The sequence below is a fragment of the Peromyscus californicus genome, unplaced genomic scaffold (genome assembly GCF_007827085.1).
Source record: "Peromyscus californicus insignis strain IS unplaced genomic scaffold, ASM782708v3 Scaffold_7__1_contigs__length_154581171, whole genome shotgun sequence".
In the NCBI taxonomy this organism is placed as follows: domain Eukaryota; kingdom Metazoa; phylum Chordata; class Mammalia; order Rodentia; family Cricetidae; genus Peromyscus; species Peromyscus californicus.
Genome location: NW_026294595.1, coordinates 66,608,758 through 66,634,132, shown reverse-complemented (window position 1 = coordinate 66,634,132; position 25,375 = coordinate 66,608,758). Strand labels below are relative to the sequence as shown.

The following is a 25,375-nucleotide window of genomic DNA, read 5'->3' as shown; positions in this document are numbered from 1 at the left end:
AGTCAGAGGGAGGGACGCACTGGACACAGACATGAAGGTGAGGCCTACCTGCATTTAGGAGAACATGCTTCAAATTCTTCTCACTCTTACCAGGCTTGACCGCCCACCCCACCCCATCTAGGCCCGATGGTTTGTACTAGTCAGGATAGTCCTGTCCCGTCCCGGGGAGAGGGGGAGGCAAAGGCATCACAGTGAAGACACAGGGCAGGACCCTAAGGCTGGCAGAGGCAGGCCCACTTTATTGGCAGAGTCCAGGCGCGTCGAGCAGGCTGTTATGCTCGGGCGGTGGGGCGTTCGGGCCGCGGTCCCGGCTCGGCATGCACACCCCCACGGCCTTCCCGGGTTGCTCCAAGCAGGGGCTTAGAGCTCGGGGGGCTTGAGGGCCGGCGGGCCGGCGTTGGCGGCGGCGGCGAGGTCGGGGTACACCAGGAAGCCCGAGAAGGTGATGTACTTGCCGTGGTTGCTGTAGGCGCCATAGCCATCATGGTCGTGGCTGAGCAGCCAGACGGCGTCGCCGCGCCGCAGCGCCAGCATCACGCTCTGGCTCTGCATCTCGCGGCGCCTCGAGGCGCCGTCGTCGTAAATCATGGCCTGCACCTCGTCGCGGTTCTTCATCAGCTTCACCGACAGCGTCTTGCGCGGCAGCTTGCCCAGCGTGAAGGAGAAGAAATAGGCGCCGGGCAGGCGGCAGCGGAACACGCCGGCCGCCGCGTCGAAGTCGCCACCGATGTTGACCAGCTCGGTGTCGAAGGCCAGCGGCCGGTGGCGCGGCCCGGGGCCGGCGTCCGAGCCCACCAGGCTGCGCGTGCGCGCCGCCGAGAAGGCCGAGCGCGGCTCCGGGGGCGCGGCCCCGCGCGCAGGCGCGTCGGCGGCGCCGGCGTCGGCGTCGCCGGCGTCGGCGTCGGCGTACACCAGGTAGCCGCTGAAGGTGGCGCCGGGGGCGCCCAGCGCGTACTGCGGGGCGCCGTGCAGCCGCAGCCACACCGTGTCGCCGTAGTCGAGCTGCAGCATGGCGCTCTGGCTGGCCGCGCGCCGCGCGCCGGGCCGCCGCTGCTCGTCGAAGGCCAGCGCCTGCACCTCGTCGCGGTTGCGCACCAGCATCACCGACAGGCTCTTGTGCGGGGCCTTGCCGGCCGTGAAGGAGAAGAAGTAGGCGCCCGGTACGCGGCAGCGGAAGCGCCCGGTGGCCGCGTCGAAGTCGCCGCCGATGTTCACGTACACCTTGTCGAAGGTCACCGCCATTTCCGACGTGCCCTCCAGCGGGGTGGTGCGAGCCGCCGAGAAGGCTGAGCGCAGCTCTGAAGAGCCAGGGCCAGCCGGGCCCAGTGCCCAGCAGGCCGCCGGGCTTAGCAAGCCCAGCAGGAGCAGCAGCATGGCACCTGCGAGGGGAGAGAAGACCCGGGCACGGGAGGAGGGTTGGACAGCGGCTGCCTCCACCTGTAATTTTTCTACCTAGCCTTGCTCTTGACCCATGGCTTGCTCTCCGTTTTCCTTCACTAGGCCAGTGCTTCTCACGTAGGGTGCTTCAGGGTCACCTGGAGTGCTCGTTACAGCACCCACACTTGTCCCCGCCTCGAATTTATTCCAGAAGTCTGGAATGGGGCCTGAGAGTTTGCGTGTTTAATAGTATCCTTAGTAGTCTGATCAGCTGATTTAGAGTTCACATTTTCAGAACCATTGGATTAGGCCAGTACTTCTCCGGACTTTTTTAAAGCATGAGAATCCTTTTGCAAATAAGACCTGGTGCACATGCCGCAAGCATGTTGAAATGCTCTACTTACTGAGGCCTGCAGCCCTGTCCTCTCTCCTCACCCCTCCTCCTCCTCTGGGTGTTAAGGAGGTCTAAATTGCCAACAGCCAGCGCTTCCATTCCACCACATTTTCCGGTGGTTTTTCTCCGGTCCTTGGCCTGCCCTTCACAATAAACACTGGCTCTTTGTATCCGCCGTGACAACGTTTTAAGTCGTGTCTGGGAATGAGTGGAGAGAGCCTCCCTCTGACCCCTTTCCTGGCCTCTGACCTACTCAAGGGTCCCACAGGGTCTCCAGACTCCCCTGGGGTCCTTCCTGCACTGAGGAGGTCTGGCCAGGCTTTGAGTTAGTGGCTTCCCTGTGAAAGCAGAATGAGGCAACCAGGGACTGGAGAGGTGGGTGGCTCAGCAGCTAAGAGTGTTAGCTGCCATTCCGGAAGACCCAGATTTAGTTTCCCAGCACCACATGGCAACTCACAACCATCTATCTATACCTAGATCTGATGCCTTCTTCTGGCCTCTGTTGGCAGCAGGCACACAAACATACATGCAAACAATACACACATATACATCATTTTGTTTTCATTTTTAAGGGCTATGATAACCCCCTTTGTGCCTTTGTGTTTGGAGGCTGGCTTCTGTGGGCAGGAGAGAGCCACTGCTGCTGAGGATATGGAGAACAAAATAAAATTCTGGCAGGATGGTGAAGTCAATGGCTTCATTTGGTGGTGGTGGTGGAGAATGGAGTGGACAGACACTTAGATCAGGATACCAGTCTTGGGGAATGAATGAACCACAAGCACTCTGACACTGAGTCACACCCCAGTCACCTTAGGCAACTGTTTTCTTTTAACTCTCTGAGTAAGGACGGCTTCATCTATGTAAATGGCATGATGGAGGGCCTCACACAAGCTTGTGGTAACATACCCAGACAGCAATTTCGAACAAGGTCTGTATAGGGACAGACCTACCCAGGTGTCCAGACGCTTCTGTTCTTACCCCTGGGAAAAGTGATCAAGTTCTTGACATAAGGGGTTAGAATGTTAGTAAATGCTTGGTGGTGGCATTATACAATTCCTGGAGGCTGCTGATGGTGGGGTTCCATCATGCTCTGAAGTAGGGCAGAGGCTTTGAAGCTTGAACACCCAAAGGCTCCAAAGTGGAAGGCCAGCAGGAAAGGGACTAGAGAGAGTTTGGAACATGAGCTTTTCTGGGAAGTACCCGCCAGGATGTTCACCTGAGGATTGGAATCTAGCCTGCATTCCGCTTGCCTAGCTGCTGGGGTAAAATGCACTGCCCTTTCATTCTCACAATAAAGACCTCAGGTCCAGCTGAGCGCTGCCTCCTTCCAGAGGGTGCTTTTCTGATTCTCACAGAGCTGCCTTATGGGTTACTTGGTGAGGGCAGGGAGGAGAGAAGGGGCCCTTGTGTCGTGGTAAAAACTGCACCTGCCAAGTGTCTAATCTATTCCTTTTTACAAAGCTACTTGAGACATACAGATAAACCCTCTCCCATTTTATGGATGAGAAAGCTGGTGCTGAGACCAGGGGTACACGTTTTGGCTCAAGGTCATCCACGGAACACTAAAGTAAGCCTTAAACAGAGGGTTTTTTAATTTCACATTCAGTGTTCTTGTCTGCTAGCTTTCCCTCTTACACAAAGGCATCTCTCCAGCCGATGTTTCCCGCCTCTGACCCCTTTTGCAAAAACAGATGAGACAAGGAAAGAGTGCTGGAATCTAGAGTGGAGGAGGAAGCTTAGCAAGCAGGCAGGCAGGCAGGCAGGCAAACAAAGGCAAGCCAAACCCTCTGTCATTTTGTCTCCTGGGAGGTGGGAGCACTCCCTGTGCCCTGCAGCTTTCCTAGCGGGTCTGCTCTAGAAGCGCCTGCCCACCCTATCCCTTGCCACCTCCCTGCCGAGCCTGGTACACCCATCAGTGCCAAAGGGTCTTCTTGTGTGTCCAATGCCCTTCCCCCTTTCATACTTTACTGCACGTGTCCCTGAACCCTGGATCCCTTCCTTTGGCAACCCCATTCCCTAGCAGGTCAGAGGGGGATGGGAAGGTGTCAGGTGGGTGTCAGAGCTCCAGGGAAGGAAATGGCTGCACAAAGCTCTGTCCAGGTAAAGCTCAGAATAGTCATCTTCAAAGAGAAAAACTGGGACAGAGAGCGGGGTAGACCCAGAGCCCCGGAACCAATGGAAAAGGTGCAGCGATGTCAGGCTGAGGGCATCTTCAAGCCCCTAGCGCCTTGCTCCCGGTACCCCAGTTAACCCAGCTCTCAAGCCCCGCCAGAACCCCCCTTCTATCTTCCTTGAAAGTCCGGCATCCTTTCAAGAAGGTGAGCCCCACTTTTACAGAAGTAGCCAATTAATCCTTTCTCGTGGGGAAAAAAAATGACCCCAAAAGCGGTCCCCCCAAGCCCTTTTCCGTGAGACCTGTCCCCCCCCACCCCTCCCTTCGGAGTGAAAGCCCTTGAGCCTCTTTCATGAAAAAGCGCCCAGGTCCTCCTTTCCAGGAAAAGGGACCGGGTCCCTCGCGCCTCCCGCCGCCCCCGCTCGCACAGAATCGGAGCCTGCGCCCCCGCCTCCTCCGGGCTGCCCTCACCTGGCTGGCGGCGGGCGGGTCGGCTTCGGTCGGAGCCGGCGATCCGGCTCCGCGAGGACGCGGGGCTGCGCACTGGTCGCCCGCGCTGCGGCTTGGCCGGGCCTGCGGGGGTGGCGGGGGGCTCGGGCGGCCGGGCGAGTGGGGACCCGGGCACAGGGAGGCGTGAGCGAGTGGGAAGGACAGCGGGAGCTGAAGCCGAGAAGCGCAGGGGCGGGGAGCAGGGGAGGCGGAGGGGAGAGCGGAGGACGAGGGAGGGGCGCCGAGCAGCGAGCAGCGGGGCCTGGGGCACCGCACCGAGCCTGCGCCGAGCGCGGGACCCTTCCTCACTGGCCCACCCAGAGCTTTATCTTCAGGGCGCCGAGAGCAGGCGTCATCGATCCAAGTTAGCAGACGGGGAAACCGAGGCCGCGGCAGAGGCCACACGAGGGGTGGCTCGGGGCATCATCCTACAGACCAGCTTTCCCCCTTGTGTGGGGAGAGAGGACTTGGACAAGACACGGGCTGCAAGGACAGTGGGAGAGGAGGTTTTGTGTGAGACGGGTGTCCAGGATGAGTGGCCTTGGGGAAAGTCTAAGGGAAGAGAAGGGTAATGGGTCAATGTCCTTAAAAGAAAGAGATGACAATGCCCCACTTTTCCTTCCTCACTTCTACGTCTGAAAATGCTCCCGCGCTAGCAAGGCTGGAGGGAGGACAAAGCTGCAGACATCAGCACACCGGCTTGAGTCCCTCTGGGAAGGACAAAGAAGAAGCAGAGTCCTTGCCCTGGGCTGATTTTTTTTTTTCTCTTTTTCTGAAAAGGGTTGAGAAAGGCGATAGAAGGTCCCTGTTCGGGACACGGACATCCCGTGGAGTGGTGCCTAGGTAGCAGGCAGTCCAGCAAGGCCTCAGGGCTGGGATCAGCATCTGCCCCTCTCACACTCACAGGCCCTCTGTATAGCACCTTGCCCCTAGGAGCTTTCTGGAACTCTCCAAACTTACCTGATCCCAGTTATTGGAGTACAAGTCATTGCCCATGAAGGCGTCGGAAGTGATGGGCTTGGCCTCACTTCCAGGGTGTTGGGTGAGCGAAGAGAGGGATGAGAGGATACGTCCCTGAACCAGAAGGAAAGGCCGGAAGCACTTTGGGCAGAGGCATGGGGACAAGGTGACATGAAAAGCACGTGTCCAGACCTTGTCACATCACAGCTGTGCCCTTCTCCTTGAACAGGGGGAGGGCCATGCCAATGGGGAGGGCCAAGTTTGATAGCCTAGAGGTGTGATGAGCCACACAGACATGCACAGGAGAGTTGGGCCAGGCCAGGAGCCAAGCTGTGACAACTGTGGCCCTTGACATGGGACCCCTCAATCAGGGGAGTGAGGTAGCCCTTCTGAATGGGATTCCAGCTGTGGAAGGAAGGGGAGGGGAAAAGGCAGGGCAATTAAATGCCAGCTGGGGCTGCGTGGGGCTGGAAGACATTTAACACTGAACCAGAAGAACTCGAACCAGAGAAGTCAGGGTGGGGGTGGAGATGGGGGTACAGCACGGCAGTAGGGGTTGCTTCAGGGTCTTGGGAAGGGGGAGGCAGGAAAGGATGAGGGGGAGGAATAATGCTGGGAGATGCTGGGTGTGGGGGCAGTCAGGAGTGGAGGGCCGTAGATATCAGATAGGAAGTTAGGAGTAGATGCCAGGACGGCGGCTCAGAGGAGAGCTCAGGGTAGTTTGTAGTCCTTACATCCTCCTCAACAGGTGCTGGCCGTGCTCTGTCCCCACGCCGACACCTCTCGTCCATAATGCCTCCCCCAGCCAGGATATTACCTGCAGACAGGGTTTGACCCTAACCCCCATTTGCATATCTCTCCTGGATCGTTCTTGGCTGTGCCCTCGAGTCAAACCGGAAGCGCTGGAGAGCTGGGATCCTCAAGCATCCCTCAACTGATTAGAGGCAGGGGCTGGGAGTGAATACTGCAGCTTCCTGGTTCCTCCGTGGGGGCCTTCCTATACCCAGGTCCAAGATGTGTTCCAGCGGAATTAAATAAGTCCTTTAGTGACAGCTCAGTAACATCAGCTTGCTTTGTTTTCCTGCTTCGCTTTCTAGGCCTGCCCTGTTTCCTGAGATTACCTCCAGAATAACTACTCAAACCCAAATTGTGTGTGTGTGTGTGTGTGTGTGTGTGTGTGTGTGTGTGTGTGTGTGTAGATGCATGCAGGTACCCACAGAGGCCAGAAGAGGGCATTAGATTCTCTGGAGCTGAAATTACAGGCAGTTGTTAGCTGCCTAGCGTGGATGCTGGGAACTGAACTCTGCAAGCGCTTTTAACCTCTGGGCCACCTTTCCAGCCTTCAAACCTAAATTCTTTCCTTTCCTTTTTTTCTTTTTCTTTCTTTTTTTCTTTTTCTTTCTTTCTTTCTTTCTTTCCCTCCCTCCCTCCCTCCCTCCCTCCCTCCCTCCCTCCCTCCCTCTCTCTCTCTCTCTCTCTCTCTCTCTCTCTCTCTCTCTCTCTCTCTCTCTCCAGACTTTCTCTGTGTAGTCCTAACTGTCCTGGAACTCAACTCTGTAGACCAGGCTGGCCTTGAACTCACAGAGATTCACCTGCCTCTGCCTCCCGAGTGCTGGGATTAAAGGCATGATGCACCACCACCTAACTCAAACCCAACTTCTTATCTCAGGGTCTGCCTTCAGGAGAATCAGACTGAGACACTGGGTGGTAAGTGTGTGCCTGGAATTAAGTTAAGTGCTTTCACAATGATTATCCCACTTATTTGTCTTACTACCCTTAAAAGTAGATAGCTCTAATCTTACAAATGAGGGACAGAGAATTTAATGCATGGTCTGGCTCCAGAATCCATAGGGCTGCAGCCTCCCTTACTCTGGTCATCCTTGGGTTTTACTTTCACCAGGGGTGGGGGGAATACTGTCCTGCTTGGGGGAAGCAGTGAACCCAGGCTCTCTTGCAGCTAAACATAGTCAGACAAATGTAAGCAGATTTCATCGTGGGAGAAAAAAAGTAACTTTCTTTGTGTCCTGGCTAGTTTTATGTCAACTTGACAAAAGCTAGAGTCATTGGAAAGGAGGGAACCTCAACTGAGAAAATGTCTGCACAAGATCTGGCTGCAGGCAAACCTGTAGGGCACTTTCTTAATTAGTGACTGATGTGGGAAAAAAAAAACAGCCCATTTTGGGTGGGGACACCTCTGGGCTGGTGGTCCTGAGTTCTATAAGAAAGAAGGCTGAGCAAGCTATGGGGAACGTGTAAGCCTCACTCCTTCTTGGCCTCTGTGCCAGCTCCTGCCTCCAGGTTCCTGCCCTGTTTGAGTTCCTGCCCTGACTTCCTTCAGTGATAAACGGTGATGTGGAATTATAAGTAAAATAAACCCTTTCCTCCCTAATTTGGTTTTGGTCATGGTGTTTCATCACAGCAATAGTAACCCTAACTAAGACACTTGCTTACTTTCTCATTTACCTTTTTGGTATGAAATCTTTTGTAGCCTGGGTTAGCCTCAAACTCTCCTCATAGTTGAGGATAACCTTGAACTCCTGATTGTCCTGCCATCACTCCCCAAGTGCTGGGATTACAGGCATGTGAATCCATGCCCAGCGCTCAGAAGGTGCTTTTATCTATTTGTTTATTTTATTTATTTTTTTTACATTTGGGGTGTGTGTGTGTGTGTGTGTGTGTGTGTGTGTGTGTGTGTGTGTGTGTGTTTACAAGTGCCATGGTTCAAATGTGGAGGTCAGAGTACAACTTGAAGAAGTTGATTCTCTCCTTCCACTTTGTGGATTCTTGGTACAAAACTCAGGTTGTCATCAAGCTTGGGGGCAAGAGCACTTACCTGCTGAGCCATTGCCCTGGCTCCCAGAAAGTGCTCGTGAAGGGACTGACTTTAGAGGGATGGCTGGCAGGCCCACTCCTTTTGCCCCCCCTCCTTTTCTTTCCTTTCTGGGATGTGGACATGAAGGACAGTGGTCACCTTAACAGTGAAGTGTTCTAAACACAGTGCCAGGTGACCACCCAGGAAGAAGCTGAGATGAACAAGACTTTGCCTCAAGGAAACAACACTTTAGGGCAGTGGTTCTCAACCTTCCTCATGCTGTGTCCCTGTAAAACAGTTCCTCGTGTTGTGGTGACCCCACATAAAATTATTTTCATTGTTACTTCATAACTCTAATCTTGCTACTGTTTTGAACCATAATGTGAATATCTGTGTTTTCCAATGGTCTTAGGGGACCCCTATGAAAGGGTCGTTCAACCCCCCTCAAGACCTACTGCTTCAGTGGGACTGTAGGGTGTGGACAAGAAGAGCTCAGTGCCAGGGCAGAGGCACAAAGTATTTTCAGCTGTGGTGGGGCATCCGGGAAGGTGTCATGGAGAAAGCTATTTCTACATAATGACAAGAGTTCTGACTTGGTGAGTGGAGGTGGAGATGGGGGAGGCAGGGGGCAAGACCCAATTAAAGGTAAGACTGTGATGTAACACGAACCTTAAAAGGTCTTATTAATAAAAACAAACCCCGGAGCCAGGTATTGGGGTGAACACTGAAAGATCAGAGAAACAGAACCAGCCACAGCTAACCTCACTTCCCCAACTTCTCAGCCAATCCTGCTTCCTCAGACTGAAAGCCTCTGAGTCCTCATCTGAATGGATCTCAGCTGAACTGCTGCTAAAAGCTAAAAGCTTAAAAATCTTCTAGTTCCTGGTCCTCACGCCTTATATACCTTTCTGCTTCCTGTCGTCACTTCCTGGGATTAAAGGCGTGTGTCACTATGCCTGGTTGTTTCCAGTGTGGCTTTGAACTCACAGAGATCCAGATGGATCTCTGCCTCCGGAATGCTAGGATTAAAGGCATGTGTTACCACTGCCTAACCTCTATGTTTTATATAGTGGCTGTTCTGTTCTCTGACCCCCAGGTAAGTTTATTGGGGTGCACACTATATCAACCACACTGTGATGTGAGCAAGGGTGTGGAGGAGGCACAGACGGCAGTTCAGGAGGCAGCTGCACACGCCGATTGAAAAGAGACAAAAAGAAAAAAGAGACAGGGGACAGAGGAGAGAAGAAAACCTATCAAGGAGAAAATGGTGGGTGTGTCTAGATGAATTTGGACTATGCGAGGAAAGAGGGAAGCGACAGGAGAGATGAGAAGAGAGACTCCACGGCGGCCAGAGAACAAGAGCACACAAGCTCACAATTTAATTAGCTTCCTGGCTTGCCAAAGGATTACAGGAGAATTAGCAGAGCTCAGGAGTCTAGGGACCTTGCTGGGAGCTGAGGGGAAGTTAATGAGAAAGACGACAACATGCCCCAGAGAAAAATGAAAGAGGAGGAACTGTCAGTCAAGCAGAGATGCCGGCAGGAGAAACAGATGTCAGGAGTCTCTGTCTCCCCAGCAGATCGCAGACCTCCAGGGGAGCGAACAGGTAGGGCTCCTCAGTCAGGCTCCCGTCCTATGGCCCACATCAGGTGACCATCCTCTGGGTACCTGGTCAGTGACCTGAAGCAGGGAAACCTGGGAGTAGCTATGAAGGTCAAGGGCCCGTCTGCCTTGGCCCCCTTTCCCAGAAGGGCTCAAAGGCTCAACCAGCTGCTAGATCACAGAACTGAACCCCTGGGCCCCATCTTCAGGTGGGTGGGAGGTGATCTCCCCTTAACTGGATGTGGCAAACTTCATTTTCCAAAGACTGTTAAAAGTGTCTCCCGGAACAGCCTTGTTCCTATAGTGATGTTGCCGTGCCCAGTAAAAAGGAGTTATATCAGGTTGTAACACTAATTCTAAAATGGTCTTTTAATAAAAACCCTGGAGCCAGATATTGGGGTAAATGCTGAAAGATCAGAGAGATAAAGGAAGAAGCCACTGTCACATCTCACCTCACCAGCTCCACGAATCCTCTGACTGAAATCCTCTGAGTCCTCACCCGAAAGGCTGCAGCTGAAAGACTTTAGTTCCTGTCTCCTCGTGCCTTATATACCTTTCTTGCTGGGATTAAAGGCATGTGATTCCCAAGCACTGGGATTAAAGGTGTGTCCCACCACTGCCTGGCTTCTACGTTTAATCTAGTGGCTTGTTCTGTCCTCTGATCTTCCGGCAGATTTTATTAGGGTACACACTATATCACCACATCAGGTCATAAAATGAAGGACTGCTTCTGCCTGAATCTTTCTCTCTTGAAACTGGCCCATTGGAGCCCAACCATGCCATCCTAAGAAGCCAAGGTCTCATGAAAGGGCCCTGTGTAGATGTTGTGGCCCACAGCCCTAGTTAGGATCAGCTAGATAATTTACAGGGTCCAACGCAAAATGAAAATATGGCATTGCTGTTTAGAAATTAAGTTTAGATGGAAGCAGTACAGCAGGAACCCAGTTAAAGAGGGGATTGTCAGGTCCAAAGAAACTCCCCTTCCCAAATTGGGGTGGTTAGACAAAAGCCAGCATTCCCTCAGGGACTTGGGAAGCTAGTTCCCACTCTCTTTTTTTTTTTTTTTTTTTTTTTTTTTGGTTTTTCGAGACAGGGTTTCTCTGTGTAGCTTTGCGCCTTTCCTGGAACTCACTTGGTAGCCCAGGCTGGCCTCGAACTCACAGAGATCCGCCGGCCTCTGCCTCCCGAGTGCTGGGATTAAAGGCGTGCGCCACCACCGCCCGGCCTAGTTCCCACTCTCTTAAAGGACTCCTTGTTCTTGTCTCTAGCAGAAGGGACTTGTGGCGCTTCCATTAACATATGCCAGTGGTCCGTGCTGGCTTCCAGGCCTCAGTACCTACTCACAAGTACTCCTTATTCACTTCCAGGCCCTCCCCCAGCCCAGCTCACAGGCTCCCTTTCTCCCAGGTACCCATTCCCCTATAACCCTGAAGATATGTCCCCCGGTCACTTCTCTCTGCTTTCCCAAAAGACAGCCTTGGCATTTTGGAATGCACTTTTCCCTCCTTCACCCAGAGAGGGACTATTTCTGTTCCTTTACTGCACCCCACGGATTCAGGAGTAAGGTACAGTTTTGTGGCAGCATGACTGTGAAGCTCTAGCTTAATCATCCGGTAAGCGTGGAGGGCCAGCAAGATGGCTCCCCACCGAGCTCGGGGACTTTAGTTTGATCCCTGGGATGCACGTGGTAGAAGAAGGGAATTAACACTGAAAGTTGTCCTCTGACTTTCACACACACACACCAGACAGATAGATAGATAGATAGATAGATAGATAGATAGATAGATAGATAGATAATAGATAGATAAAATGTGTTTTCAAAAGCAATCAGAGGGGCTGAGGGTCTAGTAAAGTATTTGCTAATAATATGTGCAAGCCCCTGAGTTTTCACTTCCAAATTTAAGGCTTTTATGTATTTATTTATTTTATTGAGATAAAATGCATGGTCTCATGCATACTAGGCAAAGTTCTCTTCCCCTGAGCTACCACCCTTAATCCCTATGGGTTTCTTTTAAATATGGTACCTTGTAAAATGGTTTGAGCAGTTTGTCTATTCAGACTGGCCTGGCCCTCTTATAGATGAAGAAGCCCTCAGGATGACCCCAGGCCCACCCTGGCGCATCCTTTGCTGACAGGGGCATTGCATTCTGATTCTGACCGGGGAAGGGGCAGTGGAGGGGGTTGAACTTTTTTCTATGTTCACTGACGGAAGTGCCTGCTGGGGGCGGTGTCAGAGGGGTCATGAGGGGTTGGGGGTAAAGCTTGAGATGTAAATGCAATCCTCAACCCGGCCTAATAACCTCTGGATGAGGAGGAGGGGGCAAAGAGAGGCATGGACAGCATGTAACTGGGGAGGCCGGGTTCTCCAGGCTGGCCTTGAACTCACCCTAGCCAGCAATATCCCTTCCTCAGCTTCTCGAGTGCTGACATTATAGGTGTGTGCCATCACACCCTACTCCCTCCACTTCTCAAAGAGCAGCCACAAATAAAAATGACAGAGAAAGTGCACGAATAGTAGGCAAAGGAATTCCCTAAGTGAAGGAGGGACCCACGGAAACTTAAGGAAAGAGGTGACATCTAAATACAGCTGTGAAGACTGTGCTGGACGTGGTCACATAACAATAGAACAACCAGGGACGGGGGACGAGAAGGGGACAGACTCTCAGAGAAACCCTAAGGAATCATGGAGGAGGGGGCTGGAAAGATGGCTCAGTGGTTAGCGTGTTCACTGCTATAGAGGACAGCAGGCTGGGCAGAAAATAGAGCACCACCTGCAGCCTCAGCTGAAAAAAGAAACATGGTGGAGAGCTGTAGCCGGCATCCAAACGCTCTCTGGTTGGAACCAGCTCCACTGCTAATTGTGTCCTCTGGTTCCCCACCTCTAAAATGGAACTGGGCGCAGTGGCTTAAGCCTGTAACTTCAGCACTTGGGCGGTAGAAGCAGGAGCATCAGAAGTTGAAGGCCAGCCTTTGGTACACAGTGAGTTTGAAGCCAGCCTGGGCTACATGAACTGTCTTAAACTCCACTCCCCCCAAAATACACATATGCCTCACTGACTTGTGACAAGCCCTCACAGGTATATTTGGCTCTAAAGTACTTGGCCCAGAGCCCAGAATGTAATATGTTCTTAATGTGTGCTGGCTGCCACTACAGCATGGTGTGTTTGAAAATAAATAGGGCTGGGGGTGTAGCCCAACGAAAGAGTACATGCTTAGTATGTGTGAGGCTGTGGATTTGATCTCTAACATGTAGAAAAAGAAAAAAAATAAGTAATAGTATTGGTGTGTTGGGCTGGGGGGGGCAGCTCAGTTGGTAGAATGCTTCTCCAGCTGACACAAAGCTCTGGGTTGATCTCCAGCACTTCATAGGCCAGGTACACTACTCTTTTAATCCTACCACTTGGAAGCAGAAGCAAGAGGACCAGGGTTCAAGGTTTTCTAGGTAGCCAGAGCTACATTAGACTAGACCCTGTCTCTGTGTGTGTGTGTGTGTGTGTGTGTGTGTGTGTGTGTGTGTGTGTGTGTTAATGTGTGTATGTGTGTCTGTGTTCCTGTGTGCGTGCAAGTGCATGTATGTGTGTGTTCTTATGTCTGTATGTATCTCTGTGTGTGCACAGGTGTCTATGTGTATGTGTGTACATGCATGTATGGGTGGTATGTGTATGTGTGTATGTGTCTCTGTGTGTGTCTTTTGTGTGTGTATGTGTGTCTGTGTCTGTGTGTAGCTTTTGTGTGTGTGTGTCTTGTGTGTGTGTGTGTGTGTGTAGTGTGACATTCATGGGCTCTGCAGTAATTCACAGTACTTCCCTCTGCTAAGTCTGCCTGCATCTCTGAGTTCTAACTTCCCTCCTTCTCATTTAGACAATGGCCTCTGCATGCTTTTCCCACACTCTGGGCTTTCTCACTGGTTCCAAAACCCTCTGCCTCACCTCTGCCGCTGGCTGCCTGCCCACCTACATTGCTGAACCTGTCCGTCTTGTCAGACCTTAACCCAAAAAGACCTGGCTTCCTCGCTTCCTCTCTCCCTCCGCCATCTCCTTCCTGCCCGCAGGTCTGATGTTTATGACTTGGCTGCCTGTTGTTTTTCTCTCACACTCTATAGTATCGTCCTAAGCTTGAAGTCAAATGCTCTTACCAGTCAAAACACCTCCTCAGTCCTATCCTCGAGCTCCTAAAGCAAACATGTGTGGTTGATATACTGTGCACCCCAATAAACTTATCTAGGGTCAGAGAACAGAACAGCCGCTAGATAGACATAGAGGCCAGAAAATGGTGGCACACACACCTTTAATCCTAGCATTTTGGAGGCAGAGATCCATAGGATATCTGTGAGTTCAAAGCCACACTGGAAACAGCCAGGCATGGTGACACACGCCTTTAATCCCTGGAAGTGATGGCAGAAAGCAGAAAGGTATATAAGGCATGAGGACCAGGAACTAGAGCCTGGGTAAGCTTTTAGGCTTTTGAGCAGCAGTTCAGCTGAGATTCATTCTAGATGAGGACTCAGAGGCTTCCAGTCTGAAGAAACAGGATTAGCTGAGGAATTGGTGAGACCTTTTAAGATTCATGCTACAAACAAGGAACACAGAAATTTCAGTGATGTTGACAAAAGGTCTGGAAAAATGAGGTAAAATCTGACCATAAAGAACTTTATAGCAGCTAGACTTTATTCTGGGGTCGGTCAGTAGCTTTCAGTGCCAGTAGAATAACTTCCTTCATGGCAAACATTCTGGGATGCCTTGTTTCCAGTACAGAGGTGAAATCAACAGAGAACAGAATCCACTGACACCGTGGGGCTGACGAGATGACTCCGTGGTAAACACTTTTGCTGGCTCAGTTTAACCCTCAAGATCCATGGTGGAAGGAGAGAACAGATTCCACAAAGTGATCTTTGACCTCCACATGTACACCGTGGCCCCGTCACAATAAGTAAATAAGTAAATAAATAATACATAAATGTAATAAGGAGTACAAAGGAAGGACATTTGGCTCAGTCCTGAAGATCCAAGGGCATGACGCCAACACCAGTTAGCCTTTGTGACGATTGTGTGTTGGGTGATATCTGGATGATTCAGCGTGTGTGGGAGGCAAGAGATCCTGGCACAGATAGGAGGCCTGCAAAGCAATTCCAGAATCAAGCTCACATAACCATTTTTTCCTCTCAGTCCTTTAAAATCTCTCCCAACAAACTATTTTCTCTAAGTTTTTATATTTCCCAATTCTCTACAGTGGATGTGTAGTTATTGCTTTCACTTCAAAATGAAGAGGGTGTGTGTGTGCTGGAGAGGTAGCTCATTGATTAAGAATACTTACTGCTCTTGGGGCTGGAGAGATGCCTCAGAGGTTAAGAGCACTGGCTGCTCTTCCAGAGGTCCTGAGTTCAATTCCCAGCAACCACATGGTGGCTCACAACCATCTGCAATGAGATCTGGTGCCCTCTTCTGGCCTGCAGTCATACATGCTGTATACATAATAAGTAAATAAATCTTAAAAAAAAAAAAAAAAAAGAATACTTACTGCTCTTGCAGAGGACCTAGTTTCAATTCCCAGCACCCACACAGCAGCTCACAGCTGTCTGTGACTCCAGTTCCAGGGGACCCACTGATACCCTTCTCTGACTTCTGTAGGCACTGTAAACACAGTTTGCACGGACAAAACACTCAGACACAGGAAATGAAAGTAAATAAAAGAATAGGAGCCTGGTCTGCAGAGCGAGTTCCAGGACAGCCAGGGCTACACAGAGATACACCGACCCAGGAGAGAGAAAAAAAAAAAAAAAGAGCTGGGTGTGATGGCTCGTACTTGTAATTCCAGCATTTAAGAGGCCGAGACAGAAGGATCATGAGTTCAAGGCCAGCATGGGCTGCATAACGAAACCCTGTCTCAGAACAAACACATAAAAAACAAAACAAAATCAAATTATTTTTCAAGAGAAGTTCCAGAGTAGGGCTGGGGAGACGGCCCAGCAATTAGGAGCACAGGCTGCTCTTGCAGAGGACTTGGGTTTGGTTTCCAAGCCACTTGTGACTCCAGCTCCAGGGGATCAGACTCCCTCTTTGGCCTTCCTGGCTAGTTCCATGAAAACTCTGGACAGACATATGTTCACACAAAACACTCATACATATAAAAAAATGAATAACATTTAACTTGCTCATTTTTTTTTTCAGAGTGAGGAAAGACCTTGAAGTATGATAAAAATCCAAAAACCACTTCAAATCGATGGATACATTTCACTGCTGCCTAAAGGGGAGGGGAGATTGGGGGTGGCCGCACATGCCTGTCATTCTAGCACTTGGCAGGCAGAGACAGGAAGGTTGTGAGGGCAGGACTCATCTACACAGCAAGCTCCAGGTCTGAGATAGGAAGTAAGACAGTATCTCAAAAAGTAAGCAAGCAACCCCCCCAAACACACATACACAAACAAATAAATAAACTAAACAAAACAAGGGCTGTAGAGATGGCTTAGTGGTTAAGAGCACTGGCTACTCTTCCAGTGCAGACATGCATGCAAGCAAAATACCCATACACATTAAAAAAAAAAAAGGCACAGCATGTAAAGGTGCTTGCTGTCACACCCTACAATCTGAGTTTGACTCCCAGGACCCATATGACGAAAGGAGAGAACCAACTCTTACAGGTTGTCCTTGACCTCCACACTTAGGCCATGGCAGGAATACAGACACACAAGGAGAAAATAGGTAAATGTAATTTTAAAAATATAGATGCTGATCCTTCCACTCCTGTCTTAGTCACTGTTCTATCGCTGTAAAGATACACCAAGGCCGCTCTTATAAAAGAAAGCATTTGCCGGGCGGTGGTGGCGCACGCCTTTAATCCCAGCACTCGGGAGGCAGAGGCAGGCGGATCTCTGTGAGTTCGAGGCCAGCCTGGTCTCCAAAGCGAGTACCAGGAAAGGCGCAAAGCTACACAGAGAAACCCTGTCTCGAAAAAACAAAAAAAAAAAAACAAAAAAAAAAAAAAAAAAAAGAAAGCATTTGACTGAAGGCTTGCTGATAGTTTCAGAGAAGTAGTTCATTATCATCAGGGCAAGGGCATGGCAGCACTCGGTAGTGGCACTGATCTGAAGGTGGAGAGAGAGAGAGACTCTGGGCATGGCATGGGCTTTTAAAGCCTCAAAGCCCATCCCTAGTGACACACTTCCTCCAACAAGGCCACGTCTCCTAATTCTTCTAATCCTTTCAAATAGTACTACCCCCTGGTGACTAAACATTCAAATATATGCACCTATGGGGGCCATTTTTTTTTTCTTCAAGACAGAGTTTCTTTGTGTAGCGCTGGCTGTCCTGGAATTGGCTGGTAGTTCAGGCTGGCCTCGAACTCATAGAGATCTGCCCGCCTCTGCCTCCTGAGTGCTGGGATTAAAGGCGTGTGCCACCACTGCCTGGCATGGGGGCCACTCTTATTTTCTCTCTCTCTCTCTCTCTCTTTTGGTTTTTCGAGACAGGGTTTCTCTTTAGCTTTGGAGCCTATCCTGGGCTAGCTCTGTAGACCAGGCTGGCCTGGAACTCACAGAGATCCGCCTGCCTCTGCCTTCCCAGTGCTGGGATTAAAGGCGCGCCACCACCGCTCGGCTGGATTACGTAATTTTAAAAGCTTGATCCTGACACTCAGATACTAGGTTTCTCTCCCACAGTGGCGCTGTGTGCAAATATGATAAGATGGCATCATCGAGGACTCCTGATCTCACCAAACAGGAGAGGTTTCTCTCCAGATAAGCACTGGTGGGTTTACCAATTGGGGTGAAGGGTCACAGTAGTTAAATGGGCAAAAGCCCTAAATGGAGTCGTCTCTGAGCTCCTTGCCCCCTCAGGCATGAGTCACTCAGTGTCTAACTGGAAACAGAACTGTTTAAGAACAGAACTTATTAGTATCATCGTTTTCATCATACATATTCTTTGTGAAGACACCAAACCATTTTTTTCCCTTAGGTTTTCTTGAACCCAGAGCTTAATGTTGTATTCTAGAATAAATTTGGGGGTGGGGGAATCCATTAAAGACACACCTATCCAGTGTTTCCAGAATCAGCTTTTCCTATTTCTCTAACGTTGGGCATTCTCCCCCATCCCACTGTGGCCCTGGACTTTATCTCAAGCGTTCCTTGGCACCCTAATTTCGCAGCTCGTCTTGAGTGGCTAGGTATCTTGGCTTTCTCTCGTTATTTCTTCCTGTGCGGGGTTTCAGCGCCTTCTCTAAGCCATGTTTGCCTCCCCCACGCCCCCAGCCTAGCAAAGCTTCCCCCAGGAACAGTGAGGACAGTGGGCTGTTTCCTGCCTTCCCTGATAACTGCCGACTGATTCCCAAGAGGAGCCCTGTCCTCGCCTCATCGCTCTGACACGGAGCACGAGTCAGTGACGTGTTTGTGCCTTTTCCAAGCCTCGATTTCTGAGACTCGCCTTTCCTCCCGTCCTGTACCCCTTTTAAATGTTGTTTGTTGCCGGGCGGTGGTGGCGCACGCCTTTAATCCCAGCACTCGGGAGGCAGAGCCAGGTGGATCTCTGTGAGTTCGAGGCCAGCCTGGACTACCAAGTGAGTTCCAGGAGAGGTGCAAAGCTACACAGAGAAACCCTGTCTCGAAAAACCAAAAAAAAAAAAAAAACAAAAACAAAAAAAAAATGTTGTTTGTTGGCCCCTCCGTGGGACGGTGCTGGCTTCTTTGGTGTTCTGCTTTCTCCCACCCAGGGACTTTCTACAGACCTTCCCGCACCTCTTGTACCACACCTGCCATCTAGTGTCTGAATTCGAGATGACGTCTCTCGGACTTCCTCAACTCATTTCATCATCTAAGCATTGATTCAGTCCCTACCCAACATGCACTTCCTTAATTTAGCATACGCCCCCCTCCCTCCGCCCCCGCCCGGCACCCCGCCGCCGCCGCCCTTTCTGGTTTTTGAGACAAGGTTTCGCATCACAGCCCAGGCTGGCCTCATTCCTGTGGCAGCGCTTCTGCCTCTGCCTGCCAAGCGCCGAGATGCCAGGTGCCAAGCCTGTCTGTGCTTCCCGTCTCACTGACAGTTCCAGGTGTCTCTTTTTGTCATCAGAAGGAAGTTTAGGAAAGAAGCTTCCGGGAGCCGGAGAGGGATTGGGGAGACTGCCATTGTTTCACGTGAAGTGTGTCAACTACTTGGCCCAGTGATTCTCAACCTGTCCTGGGGTTGAACGACCCTTTCACAAGGGTGGAATAAGACCGTTGGAAAACGTAGCTATTTACAATTCATAACAGTAGCAAAATTACAGTTATGAAGTGGCAATGAAAATAATTTTATGACGGAAGGGGTCACCACAACACGAGGAACTATTTTAAAGGGTTGCAGCGTTAGGAAGGTTGAGAACCGGTAGCTTAGCTGGTAGCCGGGTGAGATTGTAGAGGCCATGGCAGTATCGGTGTCGCAGTCCACTACCATACGGCCCTTGGAGTGTGGCTGAGCAGTCCAAAACAGCCTCCCATGAGGGTATGGCTTCCATGTCTCATTCCGTGCCTGGTTCCTCCCAGTCTATCATCCGGGTGCTTTGCTGTGTTACACTCAGATGTGAATCCTACCTTTGTCTGATACTCACGAGCAAATTGTTTAAGTCTTTGCATTTCAGTTTTCTCCCGTTTGGAATGGGATATTATCTGGCTGGTGGGGCCACTGCTAATATTTATGTGTACCTGTGCTCTGCTTAGCTCATGGATTCTCATTTGTCCCGCGTTCTCGGTGAACATGTTTTCCTTCTCTCTCCAATCCCACTGTTTCTTCTGGATGGGTGTACTGGTTCTTCACCCAGCAAAGCTTCCTTGGATGAGCCATACTCTGCATGTTAGCTAAAGATCTAGCTACATGTGGATGGCGTCTTGTAGGGCTGCCCCAGGCCTGACCCCTTTAGAACAGGCCTACAACTCAGGTCTGGACAGTAGGGAGTAGTTCCTCTCCAAGACACATCAAATGGTTTACAGATGGGTATGGATCCAAAGCAGAGTCTCTTGGAGCTGTCTAAAGTGGTATGTGCTTTCTCCGGAGTCACAGGCTCTAAGAAGCCCCAGGCGGGGTTGCCAACAGACATCTGGTGCAGTGGACAGACCCTGTCTGAGAAGGAACCCGGCAGAGGCCAGCAGCTGCAAGGAACGAAGACTGAAAGCCCTTAGTCCCTCGTCCGAAGCTCTGACCATCTCTGTGGTCCCAGCCAATACGTTCCCTCGTTAGCACGCCAGCTTGGGCTGGGCCTTCAGGCATGCGACTGTGCAGTACAGCGCCAACCGCTCGCGGTTACGGTGCAGTTGTGGGTTCCTCTCACTTCACACCAAAGCTAGCTCCCTCCTTGTAAAGAATACTGGGATTCAGGCCCATGCATGCCATGTTATCAGAAATCCCACAGACTGGCAAACCTAGGAGGGAGTTCTGCTCTTGCCAGTTCCTAGTCTCGGGCAAACCAGGTAAGCCTTCAGACATCACTTCTCAGTAACTAGTTCTGCGTAAATGGCTGTTAGGAGGATTGGAGCTAAGGGATATATAGTAAGTCGTATAGTGGGTTATCAATATGTACTGTATTAATCGTGTAGTAAGAGACTGAACCCAGGGCATCACACATTCTAGACAAATGCTCCTCCACCCCAGGGCTATACCCAATGTGTAGTATTGTTTTGTTTATCCTGAGACAGGGCCTCGCTATGTATCGTTGGCTGATTTGGAACTAGCTATATAGAGTAGGCTGGACCCAAACTCACAAAGATCCACTTGCTTCTGCCTCCCGAGTGCCAGGATTAAAGGCGTACACCACCATGCCCATCCCAATAAGTACTTATTACTAGGTGGCATCTCCATAATTGAAAAAATTATTTTAAATTGTGTATACACGTGTGTTTGTATGTGGTATGTGAGTGCGAGTGTCTGTGGAGACCAGCGGAGGGCATCAGCTCTCCTAGAGCTAGAGTTACAGGCAGTTGTGAGCCTATACACTCGCTTACCCATTGTGCCAGCAGTACACACTGAATCACTGAACCATGTGTGCAGTCTCTGGCGGGTTTTTGTTGTTGTTGTTGTTGTTTGTTTTTCTATGTTCTTCTCATCATGTGGGGATTGGACCCTGGGTTTTGCACATCCTAGGTAAGTCCTCCTCACACAACCCATAGTCCCAGCCCTTCAATAGCTTTATTCTGTAGTTGCCTGTAGATGTTGAATTTAGATTTTTTTTTTCCTTTGTGGCTCTGACCCAGGGTAGGACAGGAACTTACATGATTTGGGGGAAGATGGGAGGTGAGGGGGTGGACAGGAATTTCAAAGTGGAGGCGAGGTGGAATGAGGCTGTTTAAAGCATTTGTGCCTGCAGAACTCTACACCCACTTGCCGTTTATAAATAGCCCTGCCTCTCAGCCTGGCTCCTCCTGCACGAGGCTGCAGTGGCAGATAACAATGCAGCCAGCAGCTGCTAAGGGGACCAAGCCGAGCAGAGGCTGCAGGAGCGGGCCTGCAGGGCTTCGGCTCAGGCTCTGGGGATGCGGTGTTCGGGAGAAGTCTTGAGATCTCTGGGTCAGAAAAAGGTCCTGCCCTTTGCCATTAGTCAGGGTAGGTAAAGTCGCCAGAGACTCCCGAGCCCTGGTCACCCTGCAGAGCTAACTAGAGGTTTATCTTCCACCTCCTGCACTCCCTTGGCAGGAAAAGATAGATGGCCTCTGTGACAGGTGGGCAGAGCTGATGTCTCCGAGACAGCACTCCCGAGAATCTAGTGGTGACTTTTCTGAAGCAGGGACGGGGTAGAGAGGACTCCAGGGTTTCTGCCTTAGGAAACAGGGTGTTAACAGCATGGTCAGCCACGTTTGAGAGTAGAAGAGATGCCACAGGCTTGGGAATTGAGGCTACTATGGAACTCAATATAGGGGTCCTCTAAGACGTTCAGGCAGATCCAGGTCGGAGACAGCTGGACATTCATCCAACAAGTGTCTGCTGAGTATTAGCATGTGCTGGACTCGGTTTCCCTTGTTCGTCCAGTGGCCTTGGAGAAAGGCTAGGTCAGCCAGAGAAACAGTCCCACTAGTCTCCGATTCCCTTATGAATTCTATGACTTTGCCCTATTATATCTGTGAATATCCCTTCTCCGTCTAGCAGTAAGAGCTGCCAAACACCAAATATTTACTGTGCCGATATACTAAATTTAATATTCCAATATACATCATTTCTCATTTTAGAGATGAGAGGCCTGAACTCAAGTGGATTGAGGCTTTGACTTATAGTTCAGTGGTAGTGTTCACCTGGTATGCACAAGCCCTCGATTCAATTAACAGCCCCACAAAACCAAACAAACAACAAGAAACACAACTAACTTATCCCAAATCCCAGAGTTGGTAACAGAGAGCTAGAAACTGCTCCCATTTCCTTACCCTGCTTCCCAGTGCCCTCACCCATCCTTAAAAACAAACAAAAAACCTCAGGGATGGCTCAGTGGGTACAGACACTTGCTGCCAAGCCTGGAGACTGGAGTTTGATCTCTGGCATCCACTAATAGAAGGAGAGAGCCGACTCCCATAGGCTGTCCTCTGGCTTCCATACATATCCGTGGCCTTGGCAGACCTTCCTACCTCCAGACACACACACAGACACACAGACACACAGACACACAGACACACACACACACACACAGACACACACACACACACACACACAGACACACACACACAGACACACACACAGACACACACACACAGACACACACACAGACACACACACACAGACACACACACACAGACACACACACACACACACAGACACACATAGAGACATACACACACAGACACACACACAGACACACACACACACACACTTTAAAAGTTGAAAAAACAATTCAATGCCACATCTTCCTGAAGTGGCCAGCTGGAAAAGAACTGTCCCTTTAGTGACCCCACGGTGCTTACACCACTCTGCCAGTGATAAGCAGTGTTTCAGGGCCCCGTGAGCACCCTTTATGGTGCACCAATCCTTGCTGCTTTACTGATACTTGCAGTTAATCCAACACTTTTTGGGAGTGGGCATGCACATGCCATGGCACACATGTGGCCCCAAAGATTGAGCTCAGGCTTCCACTCATTCTTGGCAGCGGATGTCTTTACATCATGTGCCATCTCAATGTCCCCTGCTAGATTTTGATGATCTTATCACTTTGTATCTCTCTCACTGGGCAGCAAACACCATAGAAGACAAGACTATTTATCACAGGCCTCATGTCCTCTGCTGCCCCAAGCCCTGGACTCTCCTAACTAGTCAGCGACCAGGGAGCAGGTGTACTTCTAAACTCTAAGTGTCGCTTTCCCTGGGGGAGGGAGAAGCTGATACTGAATTCCAGGAGGAAGTGAGCAGGCTGGAACAAGGTGTGGTTCTGTTTCCATTCTCTCCCCTCTCCTGTGTTTTCAGACATCCTCACCAGTTCTTCTGCCAGGAGGGAAGGGCCTAGAATGGATAAAGACAGAATTGTAATTCTGGGTCTTGTCCTTACCTGACTTTTGACTTCTGCGAATGCTCTGGAAATAGTACTTGACACTTTTCCATGGGAACATGGCATTTCTAGGGAGTACTCCCTTCTTTGGGCTGCCTTTCTGAGACAGAGGCTGATGCCACAGTTTCATCCATTGGTTGTCTCAGGAACTTGGAGAAGGTTAGTGTCACGGTTGGCACCCTCATAACCTTGCTCACACACACTAACTGCTCTTTGCCCTCTCTTGCTGTCCTCTAAGTCTGTTCACCGCCCTATTTTGGGGTAACAATCAGAATCTATTTGAAGATGTTCCTCGGGGTTGTGGCAAGTTGGTTCCAGTACAAAATGTACTTAATTTTTTGTGGACAAGTGATTTGGGGCCCTGTCACTTATGAGACATGGCTGTGAGACAGTGGCAGTCTGGATTGGTGTGTGAAGACTTAACAGGCACTACGGGCCCTTAAGATTTCTCTCCTGCCAACAATGGATGAGGAAAACTGTCACATGCTGGGATGAGCTCATGTGTATACACACACACACACACACACACACACACACACACACACACACACACACACACATACACACACACACACACTGGCATGAGCTCATGTGTATACACGTGCGAGAGAGAGAGAGAGAGAGAGAGAGAGAGAGAGAGAGAGAGAGAGAGAGAGAGAGAGAGAGAGAGAAAGAGAGAGAGAGAGAGAATTTTTTTGAGACAGGGTTTCTCTGTGTAGCCCTGGCTGTCCTGGAAATCACTGTAGACCAGACTGGCCTTGAACTCACAGAGATACACCTGCCTCTGCCTCTCGAGTGCTGGGATTAAAGACATGTGCCACCACCAGAGAGAGAGAGAGGGGAGAGAGAGATCTTAAAACAACAACAAACATAAAGAAATGCTACTATCCAGCGGGCATAGCCAAACACCTATAGTCCAGGTAGAGGTTGGAGGATCACAGTTCAAGGTCACTTTCTGCTACATGGAGTTCAAGGCCAGTGCAAGCTACAGGAGGATCTGTCTCAAATTGATGTTTTCTTAATTTAAAAATTTTGTGCATATAGGTGTTTTGCTTGCATATATGTCTGTACACCATATCAATGCAGTGCCCTCAAGAAGCCAGAAAAGGGTGCCAGCTCCCATGAGATTAGAGTTATAGATGGTTGTGAACTGTCATGTGGGTGCTGGGAATCCAACCAGGCCATCCAGAAGAGAACCCATTACTTTTAACCACTGAGCCATTGCTCCATCCCTTTTTTTTTTTTTTTTAAATATGTATGAGGCATATGTAAGAGCATGTGTGCCGGACACCCAGAAGAGGGTGTCAGGTCCTCTGGAACTAGTTAGTTATGAACCTCTTCAGTGCAGCAAGTGTTCTTACTGGCTGAGCCATCCACCCAGCTCCAAACTAAAGTTTGTTTTTTTAAAGATCCAGGCACAGTGCTGCATGTCTTTAATCCTAGTATTCAGGAAGCAGAGGCAGGTGGATCTCCGCAGGTTCAAGGCCAGTCTCATCTATGCAGTGAGTTTCAGGCCAGCAAAGGCACATAGCAGGACCTTGTCTCAAGCTATGGTGTAAATGTATGGGGCACGTGGATGCCTCTAACTGCTGTGTAAGTCACCATTTCACTTACACGAGCCACTGTGACAATCTACAACAGTGCCCAATGCCTACTGCCAACTATTCTCTGGAAGCAAGAGCTCTAAAATGCTCCCACTCTGCTGACAGGCTTCCTCCGGCTCGGTGACTGCAAACGCAGGTTTTGTCTCAGAGGGTTGGATCACGCCATATTTGGTTTACTGTTTTGTTTTTTCTCAGCATGTCATAATCACGTCAAACTAAAAACAACTTGGAGGTTGAGAACGTCTGCCTCCAGCTCTGAAACTCCAGGTTGGGCTCACCTGAACCTCACTTTAAGAGCAGATACTAACAAGGCAAACTTGGCAGCTGTAACTTCTCAGTGCTGGTTGCTCTTCCTGCCCAGTCACCTGCTTCAGTCCCTTAAACTCACCATTTACTGCTACTCAGCCAGCTGTTTTCCAATCAACTGTTTTTATGTATGTCCGTGTGGATGCCATGATGTGTGGGAGCTGGCAGACAGCTTGCAGTTTCCTCTCCTGTCATGTTAGCCTCTAGGATCAAACTCAGCTGAGTAGGCTTATTGC

At 50.4% G+C, this 25,375-nt stretch overlaps 1 protein-coding gene across 1 annotated transcript; it reads right to left on the bottom strand.

Moving 5' to 3' along the window:
- Positions 1–219: 219 nt before the first annotated feature.
- On the bottom strand, positions 220–4,462 carry C1qtnf4 (C1q and TNF related 4). Its single transcript, XM_052726688.1, has 2 exons — positions 4,356–4,462; positions 220–1,379 (listed from the first exon to the last, which is right to left on the bottom strand). The coding sequence occupies exon 2, from the start codon at positions 1,372–1,374 to the stop codon at positions 361–363; it is 1,014 nt and encodes a 337-aa protein (XP_052582648.1). The 5' UTR covers positions 1,375–1,379; positions 4,356–4,462; the 3' UTR covers positions 220–360.
- Positions 4,463–25,375: the final 20,913 nt, after the last annotated feature.